This window comes from Periplaneta americana, chromosome 14 (assembly GCF_040183065.1).
Source record: "Periplaneta americana isolate PAMFEO1 chromosome 14, P.americana_PAMFEO1_priV1, whole genome shotgun sequence".
NCBI classification, from domain to species: domain Eukaryota; kingdom Metazoa; phylum Arthropoda; class Insecta; order Blattodea; family Blattidae; genus Periplaneta; species Periplaneta americana.
This window is the reverse complement of record NC_091130.1, coordinates 119,961,985-119,977,169: the sequence shown is the minus strand read 5'-3', so window position 1 is coordinate 119,977,169 and position 15,185 is coordinate 119,961,985. Positions and strand designations below refer to the sequence as shown.

The 15,185-nt window shown below is 35.6% G+C and overlaps 1 protein-coding gene across 2 annotated transcripts in view; it reads right to left on the bottom strand.

Moving 5' to 3' along the window:
• Positions 1-4,113: 4,113 nt before the first annotated feature.
• LOC138713710 (G patch domain-containing protein 1) overlaps positions 4,114-15,185 on the bottom strand; it is a 31,423-nt gene continuing 20,351 nt past the window's right edge. For both annotated transcript variants that reach the window (XM_069846011.1, XM_069846012.1), the window contains 2 exons: positions 9,534-9,843; positions 4,114-5,266 (listed from right to left, as the gene is read on the bottom strand). In XM_069846011.1, the coding sequence (XP_069702112.1) occupies positions 4,387-5,266; positions 9,534-9,843 (1,190 nt within the window). In that variant the 3' untranslated portion in view covers positions 4,114-4,386. The remainder of the gene's footprint in view (positions 5,267-9,533; positions 9,844-15,185) is intronic.

Here is a 15,185-nt window from a genome sequence, read left to right as displayed (position 1 = left end):
GAGTAGCCAACTACAAACGGCATAACTTCTTTAACTCTAGAAAATTTCCTTAGATTTCTTGGTTTCAACCTGAGAAAAGAAATGAACAAAAACATGGAACACATTAGGCCTATCACTTCCTAAAATTAACTGTCTTCAGAATGTCTCTGCGAAAGAGTTTCAAAATCAGGAATTATATCACTTACTGCCAATCGTTGTTGATCACGAAGGTGTTTGTCTGTCAGTCGTTATCTAAATTTGGTTTTTATTATTTTCATTGTTGAAAATAATTTTTCACAAATGTAAGCTGTAGCACCCTCTAGATCGAAAACAATATCACAACTTTTCCCTTGTTTTGGCCTTACAATTTATTATCAATTTATAAAATTTCTTATGTTTTTATCAATACTGAATAATTATAAGCTACATCTCTTTCATGTTTTCATTTCTTTTATTTCTATTGCTAATGAGTTGCATATACCTATTTTATAGCTGCTGCTCATGTGAATCATTATCAATAATAAATTTTAAGTTTAAATGTTCATGTATATGTGAAGAAGGTGCTCTGATGGGCATCTAGCCTGTATACTTTTCCATAAGTCATAACAAATAAATAAAAATATACAGTATATATACAGCTTATTGTAACATTTTTAGAATTGCATGAGCTGTACTAACTTCCGTGGAATATATACATCACGAGAAATAAATAAAAATTAAAATTAAACCAGAGGGCATTATTTCAGAAACTTAAATAACAAGGTGTCCGTCACATTTTTGCCACGCCTGCTGTAAGAAGTTGGAACATAGCATTTCCCGATATACTATCTTCAGTAAATGAGAAAATATTCCTTTTGAATAAAAAAGCAAACTTGTGAAAAATAAGCATTAAAATTAAAACTTACATTCTTACAATGCACTTACACTTAGACAAATCTCAAAATTAAATATGGATACAGTTTCAATTAGTTCTCTTCCCTTCATCCATTGAATCAGTGCTGGCCATCCCTGTATACAGCTCAACCAAGCGGCATATACTACCTCTTTCGTCTGTCTCTTTCCTTTCCACTGTGAAGCGCTCAGGCTCTCCTGAGCTCTAAAGTGCGCGCTTGCGCCTATGGGCATCAATTGACATGACTGCTGTAGACCGTCCCCAACGACTGTTAAAAGGACGGTATTTATACCCCTTACACCCTGTATATTCGTCTTGTAATGTTTTCTTTTGCGTGGAATAAAGTTAATAATGTACATTTAAAAATCTGTTCCAATTGAATTTCGTTTCCGACAACGCAATAACTTTCTGTTCTCCCAGTTCACCCAGCTTGTGCTAGTACGTACGAAACCTCCATCCAAACCTAGCCTGTTCCCCCCCCCCCCACCTCCCTTCAATACTACTCTATCAGTATTGTTCCCCCATTTTTTACACGTTGTAATTTGAGTAACAGCTCTGAAGTCACTGTTTGATAGATGAAATAAGAATAGTTCCTAATAAGTGTGTCTTCCTGCTCCTTTTATCCTTATTACATTTTGTGAAGTTTAAACACTAAATTGAAAACTATTACTGAGATTTTATCTGAATGTAAAAATGAGTAAAGTTTATACACAGTGGAAGCATTTTGGTGATAGTTCTTTGAGAGACGAATCCTAAGCATAGTATAAGTGGAAAAGTTCTCTATCATATCATTCCTTTGGGCTTACATTCCTCAGAAAGAATTATTTTTTAAACAGTCATTTCATAATGACGACTTCTCGATTCTCATTTTAGTAACAAAAAGTCCTTTATTTCTGCATCAGTAAATTAGTGTGCCACTCCCACACTGCTGTTTTCACTTCATCGTCGCCATCAAAACGTTCACAACCGAGGAACTTCTTGAAGTGCAGGAAGAGATGAAAGTCACTCGGAGCCAAATCTGGGCTGTAGGGGGGCTGGTCAATTTGTTCCCAGCCAAATTTCGAGATGAGATTTTGGGTGTCACGAGCTGTGTGTGGCTGAGCGTTGTCATGAAGCAACACAACTCCGTTGGTCTGCGTCCCACGTTTCTTGTTCTGAATTGTGTGACAGAGCTTCTTCAAGGTTTGACAATAGGTTTCTCTATTAATGGTTTCACCTTGAGGCAAGAATTCGATGAGTAGAACTCCGGACTCCTTTTCTGTCCCAAAAAACAGTGCACATGATCTTGCGTGTTGACATGGTTTGTTTGAATTTCTTTTTCCTTGGCGATGCAGTGTGCCTCCATTCCATGGACTGCTGCTTCGATTCAGGTGTCATGTGAGACACCCAAGTCTCTTCACCTGTCACGATATGGTCAAGAAACTCATCGCCTTGCTCACTGTAACGTGTGAGAAAGCTCAATGCACTGGAAGCTCGTTTGGTTTTGTGTTCCTCGGTGAGCATTTTGGGTACCCATCGTGAGCACATTTTTCGATATCGTAATTGATCTGTCACAATTTTGTAGAGAACACTCCGCGACATTTGTGGAAAATTCAAGGAAAGCGAAGAAATTGTGAACCTCCTGTCCTCTTGGATTTTCATCAACAGCACGCACCAAATCGTCATTGATCAAAGATGGCTCGTTGTGCACAGAGACGCAGCCCTCGTTGAACTTCCTAATCCATCTCCTGACCATTCCATCACTAATGGCATCATCACCATACACCTCACGAAGTTGATGATGAATGTCAGCTGGTTTGATATTTCTCGCATTCAAGAAATGGATAAAAGACCACATCTCACAGTCGGTGGGGTGCTCGATCACTTTAAACATTTCAACTGATCACAACTAACCACATACACGGACTGAAGCTCTGAAACTGCATGCACAGCTTGCCTGAGGACTGAAGAAGAAAACACACATGCGCAAAATAACAATTGCAGCAATGCGACGGCTATAACTGAAAACGGAACTTACTTTAAGAACACGCCTCGTATATAGATGTTTCTATAGAATACAGGTATAATAATATAGCTTATTTGTCTCAGAGCACCCTGTTAGACAACAATATTTTTATACCATGATGTCTTCCTCCACCCACTATTTTAATATGTAAATGTGGCGTCAATCTCATATCTTTGTAAGCACATTTTGTTTCATATGTCCAACTTGAAAACGATTTTTCTTTTAATTCGACAAATAATGACCTCAATGTTCTCTCAGTATGAGTCTTTTTACACAAAATTAATATGTAACACATACACACATGCAATTTTGATTAAACTAACACTCAACACCACAGCACATTCACAGTACACCAGTATAGCATAACATATTATTGTGAAGTTGAGGCTAGCCGCATTTTGTACTGAGATGTAGTAAATCAATACCCTCCTGGTCCTCCCTCAAACTTGCGAGTCAATGTCGTAGCCATGCCTTTAGAGGCTTCTATCACAAACCTCGCACTGAACTCTCCATCCTGGAATGACTACCAACAGTGAACTTAATATATGGAAGGATTGGAGTAAAACAAAGTGTTATAATACATAATTATGTTGTTGTTGTCTAGTGCCTTGCATTTGGCAATGAAGCCATTAGCAGTCGTGCTTTCCAATACTTTTGAACTGTAGTTTCTTCTGATCTTAATGCTTCACAGGTCTTCAAGTGGTCTTCATTCATTTCTGCTGGATCGTTACACAGGACACATATGGGTGAAGCTGAGATACCTATTCTGTAGAGATGACTTGCTAGACAGTCATGATTTGTCAATAGTCTGAAGGCTGCAACTGCTGTTTTCCTTGGTCTCTGGGGGATTATATCTGGGTTGGAAAGTGGTGTAATCCATTTTTTGTCTTTAGCATTTGATTCTATTTCTTGTAGGTATGAATGAGAAAATTTTGTAGTGATCACGCGTTTTATTGAGGAATATGAGAAATTAAATTTAGACTTTTGTTTTATTGTTATTACGAACTTAAAGACATACTATTTCTAGGTATAATTCAAATTACTTGGGTAGGTCTCTTAAGAGCTTCACCACTATTACTATTACTGCTGGTTTTAATATATAGTTGAACAGTTCCGTTGTATGGTAGCAATATTAACAAGATTTATGATTTATTGCATATTCAAAATCGATATGTTCCTTTGGGATAAAACAGTGTGTAATTGTCTAGGATCTTGTTAGCAATAAATTACAAAGAAATCATTTTAATAAAAAGTTTTTATTGCTGATTGCACAATAAATCTTCAGTTCTTTGCATTTATTATAATAACAGTAAACATTAAAAACGGCGAATATTTGTCCTTGCAAGGAAATTGCACATATTCATATATTACGTAATGCATACATTTTATCTTCCCCTGCTCAGGGATGAAAAAATGTGGCAATGCATAATACAGCTGCACATATGCGAGCGGGGAAAGATAAAATGTATGCACTATAGAAAAAGCTCTGTTTTCCATATAGCATTCAAAACTAGTGTCTTTTTTTCTTGTGTTTATGCTTTTTATGTTTTGATGATTTTTTATGTTTTTTGTGTTTATTTTTATGAGAATTCTGTTTAGTTTTTTCTACCCACTGACAATTCACTGATGCTACAACACTGGGAAGTGCTTTGCTTACAGTCGACACGGATGCACAGTTTTTGGGAACTGATGTAGAAACAGTTGGTAACTGTGGTCCATACATATTATCTTCAAGTGTTGTTCTGACTTGCATCGAACTATGATGACTCGTTACTTCATTATTATTGCTCATTTCCTGCTGCTTCTCCAAAACATTTGATTTCTCCTTTTCATAGGATTTGGTAGAACTTTCTCTTGATTGTGATTCATTTCTCTCAGTATTTGTTAAATCAGATGAAGTAACTTGATGTGATGGCTGAGTATCTTCTTGTCGATTACTTTCACGCGACAAATTTACATTACGATTGACTATAGTAAGAGTAATGTCTGGAGACTGTACTTCTTGACTGGGATGAGGAGGTTCTTTTTCAGAATCAGTATCAGAATCATCACTACTGCTTAAAAATATGGCTTTGTACAGGTCTATTTTAGCTGGTGGATCTGGAAATTCAAGTGCTGAATTTTCAGATCTGTATTCTGTAGGTGCTTCTTCAATTATCACTGGTTCTACTTCCGATATTTCTGATTCTGGTTCTGGTTCTGGTTCTGGTTCCTTCTTTGGAGTGACTTCTCTTTGTTCCGATGTGGATGACATAATATCCGTGAGTTTGTTGTGCGTTGTGTTATCTTGTGATTTTGTTGCTGTTTTGAAGGATAAAGCCTCCAAGGAACTGAAGATTGAGAATTTAGATGTACTCGTACTCTTCTGTGTGGTACTACTTGATTCTACCCTAAAACAAACATAAGAACATACATTCGGGTTACATCTGATATTACAATCAGTATCAGAACAAATTTATTACTATAATATATTTGTTTATGAATGACAGACAGGTTTTAGACCCGGTTTTATAAATACAGTTAATCTAAAGACTATGTTAAACCTAACCATGAGTTTAACTCAACGTGCCGTATTACAGAGTCTCGGTTAAGTTAAACCATAGTGGAATACAATTGGTATTACTATTAGGAAAGAAAAGATGACGATCGCAACTGTTTAATTATATTATTGATTTAAAATAGCCGACGCTCATGGAGAATCTTCATTAAGAAACATCTTTGTTCTTCGATATCAGAGAGAGTATCATAAAAAAACCTAAAGAGGGCCAATAACGAGTACTTCAGTATGCTTGTCAGACTTAACCTCAAATAAGTAATGAAAATTCAATTAGACCGTCTCTGCTTATCTGTATTACAATTATAATTTATTGATGTCTTACATTAACGTTTTCAGTACCTCAGTGTACCATCTTCAGATGTAATTATGATACTAAATTTAAATTAAAACCTGGCCGATAGGTACAAATATTGTGGTCTTGGATAGTGTGTGTGTGTGTGTGTGTGAATATACATACTATACCCATATATGTTTACAGTGGTTATTGGACCATAAAACACTTAAAACAACCAATTAAGATCAATTATTCACACACACACACACACACACACTATCCAAGACCACAACATATGTACCTATTGGCCAGGTTTAAATTTAAATTTAATATCATAAATACATCTGAAGATTGTACACTGAGGTACCGATAACGTTACTGTAAGACATCAATAAATTATAATTGTAATAGAGATAAGCAGAGATGGTCTAATTTAATTTTCATTACTTATTAGTCAGCTTATCGGAACAATCAATACAAGATTAGCCTCAAATAGTTTCTTAATGCTGGCTACCAACATTACACTGCCAAACACAATGCAACCAAACTAAACCTTGCATGACCATCCGCGACGTAACTCCATACAGAATCAACTGAGTAACGAAGTAATAATATTAGTGTGAGTATTTTATGTGTTGTATAGAATATTTATGAAACAGAATTCAGTCAATAAAGTTATTTTTACGAGTCTAGTAAAATTAGATAATATTATTAGTGTGTTTATAAATCAGGCCCCGTAGCAAATTTTACCAGGAGACTGTCTGCCGCACACAGTACAATAGGTTTATAGTAGATTTATGGACACCTCCGAAATCTTCCATTGTTTTCTATATGCCTACTACCAGAGAAAAATAGCGCAGCATAACTAGTAACTGATTAGAGATTCAACAGAATGTTTTCAAAAATAGAAAAAGAAATCACTTATCTTTTCAAATAATCTTTAAATTCAAACCCTAAAACACATATTTTTGCACTTTCTCATTCTTCTGTTGCATGTTGTATCCGAGTTTCAATTTTTCGAAACAAGGTTAGGACTATAATCCTAATTCAACATGACCTTTAAATTCACTAATTCTGAAGGTTAGGGTTATCTGCTTCGAAAGCCTCCATCTGTTTTAAAACCAGGGGCTGCGGAGCTGCAGCACTCCCTGCTTTGACAGGAAAATAATAATATTTGTTTTAATTTGTAGAAGAATTGTTACAGCTTTTATTGGTAAGTTGCTTTATATGTCATCTGGCCGGGAATATGTACTATTATCTTATGCATAATCTTTTTGCACGTCGACTGTATTGGAATTGACACTGCATTCAAAGTTATCCTGGGATCTGCAGGGTGGGCAGCTCATAGAGTGTCTTGCATGGTCAGGGGGTAGAGAGCTGAAGGGAAGCAGAGGGAAACTGCCGCTGTTAAAACCCATATTTCGCTGCAGTGGCTTGCAGAGCCAGGCCTTAAGGGAAGATCTTTCCTCCATTCCCACGTCGCTATTGTAATGCTACATCAAATGGATTTTCTATTCCCTTGAAACTTAATGACAACATTTTTATTTTCTCTTCACATACTTATTGTTGTAGAATCTTATCGAGTTAATATAACGAAATTAATATTCTTTTTTTTGCCTTATTATTACGCATATATCCAGTATATAAGTATAACAATGAAATTTACGCTAAGCATTTGTGGTTACGTGGATGTAAACAAAAAAAAATTCTTGCCTCCTCTTTGGTGATGATACTGCATAGGCTAGGAGTGGTGTGACAGATTTAGGACATTTGCCCCTAAAAATGAAAAAACACGAAACTTCGCAGTCTCACCTGGAAAATGTTGTTTCATTGGCCATGTTAGAAAAAACTAATATTGCTGCACAACTAAGTGAAATGAACAGAACAAACATTCTCAAACATAATCAAGAAATGAGAAAAAATCGTGAAATTATTTTTAAAAATATTGATTGTATCAAATTTTGTGGCCAATATGAACTTTCCCTTAGGAGACATGATGAAAAAACGATTCGAAGAACTCTGGTGTATTTCGTGAGTAATCTAAACGAGTCTCTAAAAAATCATTTGGAACATGCCACTGTTTAAAGGTAATTCTAAAACAATTCAGGATGAACTGGTAGATTGCATGTTGAGTGTCTGCCGATTTGAAATTCAGACTGAAATCGATGGTATCAGTTTTTTTTTTTTTTAATGATTATAGCAAATGATGCCACAGACATCTCCCAACTAAGTCGGGAAGTTTTGATTTTTCGATATGTAATGCATTTATTTTTGTCCTATACTTAATAGTAATGTTATCAAGAAGTGAAATTTGTATGTACCAAAATCTACTGCAGCTACCCCAATCCACAAGTTCACGAGCCGCCACTGTTTAAAAACTTATGTTCATTTATGTATATTTCAAGGTAGTGTACTTTATTTCGAAAAATTCTTGGGCGCAGTGTAATATTAATCACTCTTAAATTCTTGGAAAATATCTGCAATATCCATGTGCACTGTGGGAAGCACCATCTTGCACTGTTGAGCCTTGAACTGCAGTTTAAACAGCACAAAACTGTCGATCAAGTTAAACTCAAGTTAACTCAAGATTAATTAGTAGTTATGGTTTATAATACGAAGCAGAACGAAAAACTTCAGTTTAAACTGAACTTAAGGTTTAAACGGCATTTATAATACTGACCCTTATGCCCACGTGCATCAACGTCGGTTAGTGTAAGCACTGGTTAAAATTGTCACCTAACCCCTGGTTAAGCATTTTTACAGTGGATCGACCTCGGTTACGACTTAAATAGGAGGTTAACCACAGTAATCTCTAACCGGCCATATTCGAGCGGTTAAAAGAGATAACCAGTGATTAGTAGAGCAAGTAAAGCAAAATGGCAGTCAGAGCCACAGATGTTTATTTCGAAGACGATTATTATTATACAGTACTTGAATTACTTGGATAGAGCGTGAGCGTGAAGTTTCTTTAGTGGAAAGAGAGAATTCTTACGAGGAATTAGGTCACAGAAAATTTCAGGAGGGATTTCGTTTATCAAAATCTACAAATGGATCACTTGAAATAACACAAGAAGTCATATTTCTCCTATGGTTCGGCTGCTTATATTACGATTCTATGTAACTGATATTTTCCGTATTTTAAGAGAGAATACTCGATTACCTCTTTCTCTATGTCACTGGCTGAACAAAGAGAGGTTATTTATGGATCTTAGGATAATGAACAGTTCCCTCGTGTAAATGAGGTCCTTGATCGTATACACATTCCTATTAATCATCTGCATCCTTTTCCTTTATAGATATTGCATCTTTTTATATAATATATTTAAATTCTAGTAATTAAGTCTAGCGACACTTCAACCACACATTGCATTCAATTTTCTACCTTGTACGATTTTAACCTAACAGCAAAGAAATGCAACTCGCAAATATAACAGCGCCCAAAGGCAAACAAATGCAAAGCGAAAATATAGGACACGTTCATTTCGATGTAGAACGGAGTGACAGCAGTCATTTTTAGACGTTGACTATTATCTTTGCAGCGGTATGGATGCTTTCCTTTAGTCATTTTGTAGAAACAGTACACCAGCATAGACTTTACTCTGGTTAAATGAGGTGTCAGTTAGCCATGTTTAAGTAATCTGTGATTATGAATGGTGCACACAAATTACATTTTAACCACTGTTACTGTTTAACCGTCGTTTCATAATCTACGATTACTGCGTTTTTAACCGATGTTGATACACTTCGCCATTAATATAATAGATTCCATGCATGTTAATACAAATGTAGCCTTAAATTATTATAAAAACTTTGCATTACAATTTACCTTGAATACAACTCTGGAATATTGAATCTCTTGCATAACAAACTACATGGTCTCCAATCAGTTTCTTCCCTTGTCATAGAACCAAACATTTTCACTTTTTCTGTAGTTTTCTGTTTACTGGCATTATCAACCTGTCCGCTAAGAGGATGTACTGGGCCATTGAAGTCTTCAGGTACAGATGCTGATACAAATCGATCATTCAAAATCCCTGTAAGTGGTTGGTACAAATATGCAGCTCGCTCAAATTCACTTCGCTCACGTTCTTTTTCCCATTCAGTCATCGTTGATGGTTGTAAACATGACACCTGATCTGTAACAAAAGACATAATGTTTTGTCACCCCCAGACCCAATAAAATAAATAACTAAATAATAAATATGAAATAGAGCAATATTCTTTCTCTTTTATATATTTTATGTACTCATTCATAAATACCATTTTGAGTTCAGTTTTTGCAAATGAACTATCAGTGATTATTTTATTTTAGTTGGTTATTTGAACGGCTGCCTAGAATAACATTGTAAGTTCGTTTTCGGCCAACGTGCGTTTTCGGCTGAAAAATGTTGTATCATACATCTTGCATCATGTGCTGCCATCATCTCACTGATATTCACACTACTTTGAGAACTATGGTATTTTGTGTTACCGAGCTGAACAATGTTGTAACGCAAATAAAATGGCGGACAATCATACTTGTAGCATGACACATGGTCTCATAAAAAACGTAAATAGAAAGAGAAAACGTTAGATTAATATCATGCAATGGAAGGAAAATGTACGTAAGACACTAAAGGATCAGAGGAATAAATATACATCGAAGAAAGGTGATGTTAAACCAGCTGTGAAATGACCTGAACGGGTGATTAGAATAATGTTGCAAGTCAATGTAGACCTATAGAGTGCTAAAGGAGAAAAGTTAAAGGTAATAAGTTCATGGTTACTTCGAATTCTACCATGGCCTAATAAAAGAATTAAAAAAAAAAAAAAAAAACAATTCTTGTCTGTGTAATATGTTGTTGTTGTTGTTATCTAATACCGGGCTTTGGCAACGAAGCCATTAGCGTTCTTGCTCTCCAATATTTCTCTGTGGTGGATCCATCAGATAGTACTTCACAGGTTTGTAGATGATCTTCAGTCATTTCTTCTTCTTTGTTGCATAGAGGGCAATTTGGATTTGTGTAAATTCCTATTTTATTCAAGTGTTTGGCCAAATAATCGTGTTCTGTAAGCAGTCTGAATGTTGCTACTGCAGATTTACGTGGGATTTCAGGAATAATTTCTGGTTTTTTTATTAAAATGCTTCATTTTTTATCTTTGGCTTTGGTACATAGTGCTTGGTTTTGCTTGATTTTATATTTATTTTGAATTAGTCTTTTGATGGATGTAAAAGGTAGGCTTGCATTTGTATTCTGAATTAAATTGGATCCTTTTTTGGCAAGAAAGTCAGCAGTTTCAATTCCGCAATGTGCAGGTATCCATTGCAATTGAATTCTTTTCTGTAGTTTTTGAAGTTGTTGGATCATTTTGTGACATTCTTTAATTTGGATTGACATCATTTTATATGAATTTATTGCATATAATGCTGCTTTAGAATCAGGGACAATGACAGCATTTTGAAATTTATCTATTCTGTACAGTAGGTGTTGGAGTGAGATATGAATAGCCATTATTTCTGCATCAAAATTTGTTGTATGATATCCTGCTGGTTGATAAAATGAGAATAACGCACACATAATTCCTGATCCTGAGTTGTTATCGATAGTAGACCCATCTGTGTAGATATGTAACCATTCTTCTGGTGGGTATCTATTGTTCACAGCTTCTAATGGTAGCGCTTTTAGTACAGGTTTGGAAGTTTCAGATTTTGTAACTGGTTCTTCTAAATTTAGTTGAATGTTAATTGGTTCGAAGGTTAGAGGGTTTTCTCTGCTTAAAATGTTTTCTTTAGATTTAGGGAGATTCAATTCTGTTTTTATTTCCGTGACTTTGGACAGGAAACTTGTTTGTGTTTTCAACTTGGTTGGTTGTAACAGTCTTTTTTCCCATTTTGTTGTTGTTAACCGTAGCATTTTTTCATGATGTGTTAGTGCCTGCTCCTCTAGAGTGAGATATATTGGAGGGTTGTGGGTTAGGGCTTGCATTGCCGTGATTGGGGTTGATTTTGCTGCACCAGTTATTAGTCGCAGGGCCTGATTTTGGCATACTTCTAGTCGATTCGGGTTACATTAACCTAATGTCTGTGTGATATTGATATTGTATCCTAAACATATATCTAAGTTGTGTAATTTGTTTCAAGTTCTTATGATATAAATTTGTCTATTATCATTATTATTATTATTATTAATATTATTTAATGTACTCAAATGTAACAACTTTAAAGAATCTGACAGGAAATATGGACAGTATTTAAGTTTCTTTGTTTTACAACGTTGTTCTTCTGGATTGACATACAACGTTTTTCTACTGTAAATGTTCAAAAAGTTGTGTTATTTGGAAGATGAAGACAATACATATATATAAATGGTGTGAATACTTACTGAAGTATTAATACAGACCTAATATTGTCATATTTTGTAATATTTAACAATGTAAGTAAGGAATAAACATATTTTTAATTTCCTGACAAACTGTAAAAACTGACTTACAACGTTATTCTAGGCAGCCATTCATTTAACGACGCTGTATCAACTACTAGGTCATTCAGTGTCGATAGCATTGGTGATAGCGAGATGAGGCTGATTGATTTGCCATACATTATCTGACATTTGCCCATACTGTTGAGGAAAACCCTCGGAAAAAAAACCTAACAAGGTAATCAGCCCAAGCGGGAATCGAACCCACGCCCAAACACAACTCTGGATCAGCAGGCAAATGCGCTACCTTCTGAACTATGCTGGTAGCTCCTAATCTGTTTCCTTTCGATACATGAATTACATCCAGATATTAGAATTCATTATTAGAAAACAAAATAAATCCGTTATGTGACAGCCATGGAGAGGCACAGGTGAATGAGCAGCTAAGCAATACAGGCATAACGTGAAGTTAGCATGATCCCTTCACCCAGCATGAGTCAATATGCATGATGTCCCAAAAACAAGAAAACAAGCAAAACGAGTTGAACTTCATTCCCATCATCTTCAACATTAAAATCAAACGAGTCACGAGTTTCTAGATAAATTTTAACAACTAATGAGACCTGGGTATGCTAATACATTCCTGAAACAAAGATTGCTAGCAAGGAATGGTTAAAGGGAAATCATCTGAGAAAAGGCTACGGTTTTTAGAATAAGTACTAAATATAACTGTCACTGATAAATTCGACCTTCTTTACTGCTGATTTTATTCTTTTATGAATAAAGAATCCTGTTCCTAATTTATGATAATTGTTTCCTTCCCCGTAGTTGCGACCTGGTAGAGAGTAAGAGAAGGCCCTATGGCCTTAACTCTGCCAGTATAAATAATAAATAAATTATTATTTATTATTGAATAATTTCAAGGAAAAATTGTTCCAGGGCCGAGTATCGATCCCGGGACCCTTCGTTTAGCGCGCGAACGCTCTACCGACTGAGCTACCCCAGGAACTATAAACGACACCGTCACAATTTTTCCTTTATATCCACACAACTCACATGAGCTGACAAGATGCCAGAACTCAACTATGAGTGCAGACAAATGCTGTGTGACTTAAATTGCGGCTTTCTGTTAACGTATCTCCAGTAACGAATGTATGACAAGACGCCAGAACTCAACTATGAGTGCACACAAATGCTGTGTGACTTAAATTGTGGCTTTCTGTTAACATATCTCCAGTAACGAATGTCAGCTCATGTGAGTTGTGTTGATATAAAAGAAAAATTGTGACGTCGTCGTTTATAGTTCCTGGGGTAGCTCAGTCGGTAGAGCGTTCGCACGCTAAGCGAAGGGTCCCGGGATCGATACTCGGCCCCTGAACAATTTTTTCTTGAAATTATTCAAACCTGCTTTACAGGGAGCTACTACCTGAAAGCCAGATTTGCGTATTATTTATTATTATTATTATTTAGTACAAGTAATCTCCTATGGTAATATGTATAGCTCAACTGATGAATTGTTTATGATTATAAATTGAATTAATCTACTTGATATTAATTGCACAAATTTGTATAGCTTAATGAAAGTATGCTACTTTGTATTGTATATATTTGTATAGTTTTGGCCGATGAATTGTATATGCTTTAAATTGAATAGTAATCTGTATAGCTCTACTGATAAATTGTTTGTGTTTGTAATTTGAAGTAGTTGCATGACATGTATTATCAATTTCTGTATATCACAACTGGTTGAATTGTTTATGCCTTAAATTTAATTAACTTGTTTTGTATTATACATATAGCTCAACTTATGAATGATCGTTTGCATTTGTAAATTTAATAATCTGATTGGCTATGTATTGTACACTTTTAGTAGAGCCATCGATGTAGCTCAGTCGGCAGACTCGCTGGGCTGCTGATCCGGAGCTGCGTTCGGGCTTGGGTTGGATCCCCCTTTAGTCTTTGGTTTCTTCTGAGGTTTTCCCCAGCCGTGGGACTGAAGCCGGATGGTCTATGGCGGGTCTATGATTACCCCCCCCCCCTTGATTTGATTACCTGGTTGGGTTTTTCCGAGGTTTCCCCCACCAAAAGGCAAATGCCGGGTAATATTTTGGCGAATCCTCGGACCTCATCTCATCTAACTAATCTCGCAAAAAAAAAAAAAGCACAAAATTGTAGAAAATTACTAAATTGTAAAACTATAAAAATTTGTAAAAATTGTAATTGTAATATTGTAAAATGTTGACTTGTTCCACATCTTAAAGCTTCATTGCTCATGTAAGATCTATGGAATAAAATAAATGAATGAATGAATGAATATTGGCAATATACCATTCCCATCTAACCTAACCTTCTGTACTCTCACAAAGTCTATTCTATTTCTAGCTAGTTCTTTTGCTACTAATGTTACTCCTCCTGTTCTACAAAGACTAGTTACATTCCAAGTACCAAATCTCATAACTTTATTCCTTTGCTGCGATTGTCAAAGAATCAGTCCCATTCCGAGGCTTATATTGGTGTTACGCAACAAGCAGTTTTTTACGGTGATCAGTTGTTAACCCTCTGCCCAACACCCAAGCTGGAAGACCACCCCTTATCGCCTGTCAATAACTGCTTATTCAATATATTTGCAGCTACCTTCCATATCAGGAAGCCATATCCTCTATCTGTAACCTGATATATATAGATGTTTAAACTTACATAACTGGGTATGTAATGGTTATTTAATAAAACGAATTACAAAATTCATTTTCTTATGTAATATCTGAATCGCACAAGGCACTTCAAAGTACTATGCCACTCAAGCACAAGACTACTACTAGTTACTGATTTTATGAGCTGTAATACTGAAAGGCATGATCAGGTAGAAAGGATAAACAGAACATCCAGCTTTCACACTCCTGCGATCTCATTGTTTTCACTAAAAGTTACTGAAAAAGTGTGAAGTCTGCCTTTGGGCTGAACCTAACATACTATTCTCTATTGAGTTAGGAATTTAATGTATTCACTTGACAACGATTTTCTGAAAAAACTTACAATTTCTGTAAGAATAAAACACTAGAATTCTATTACCGGTATTTTCT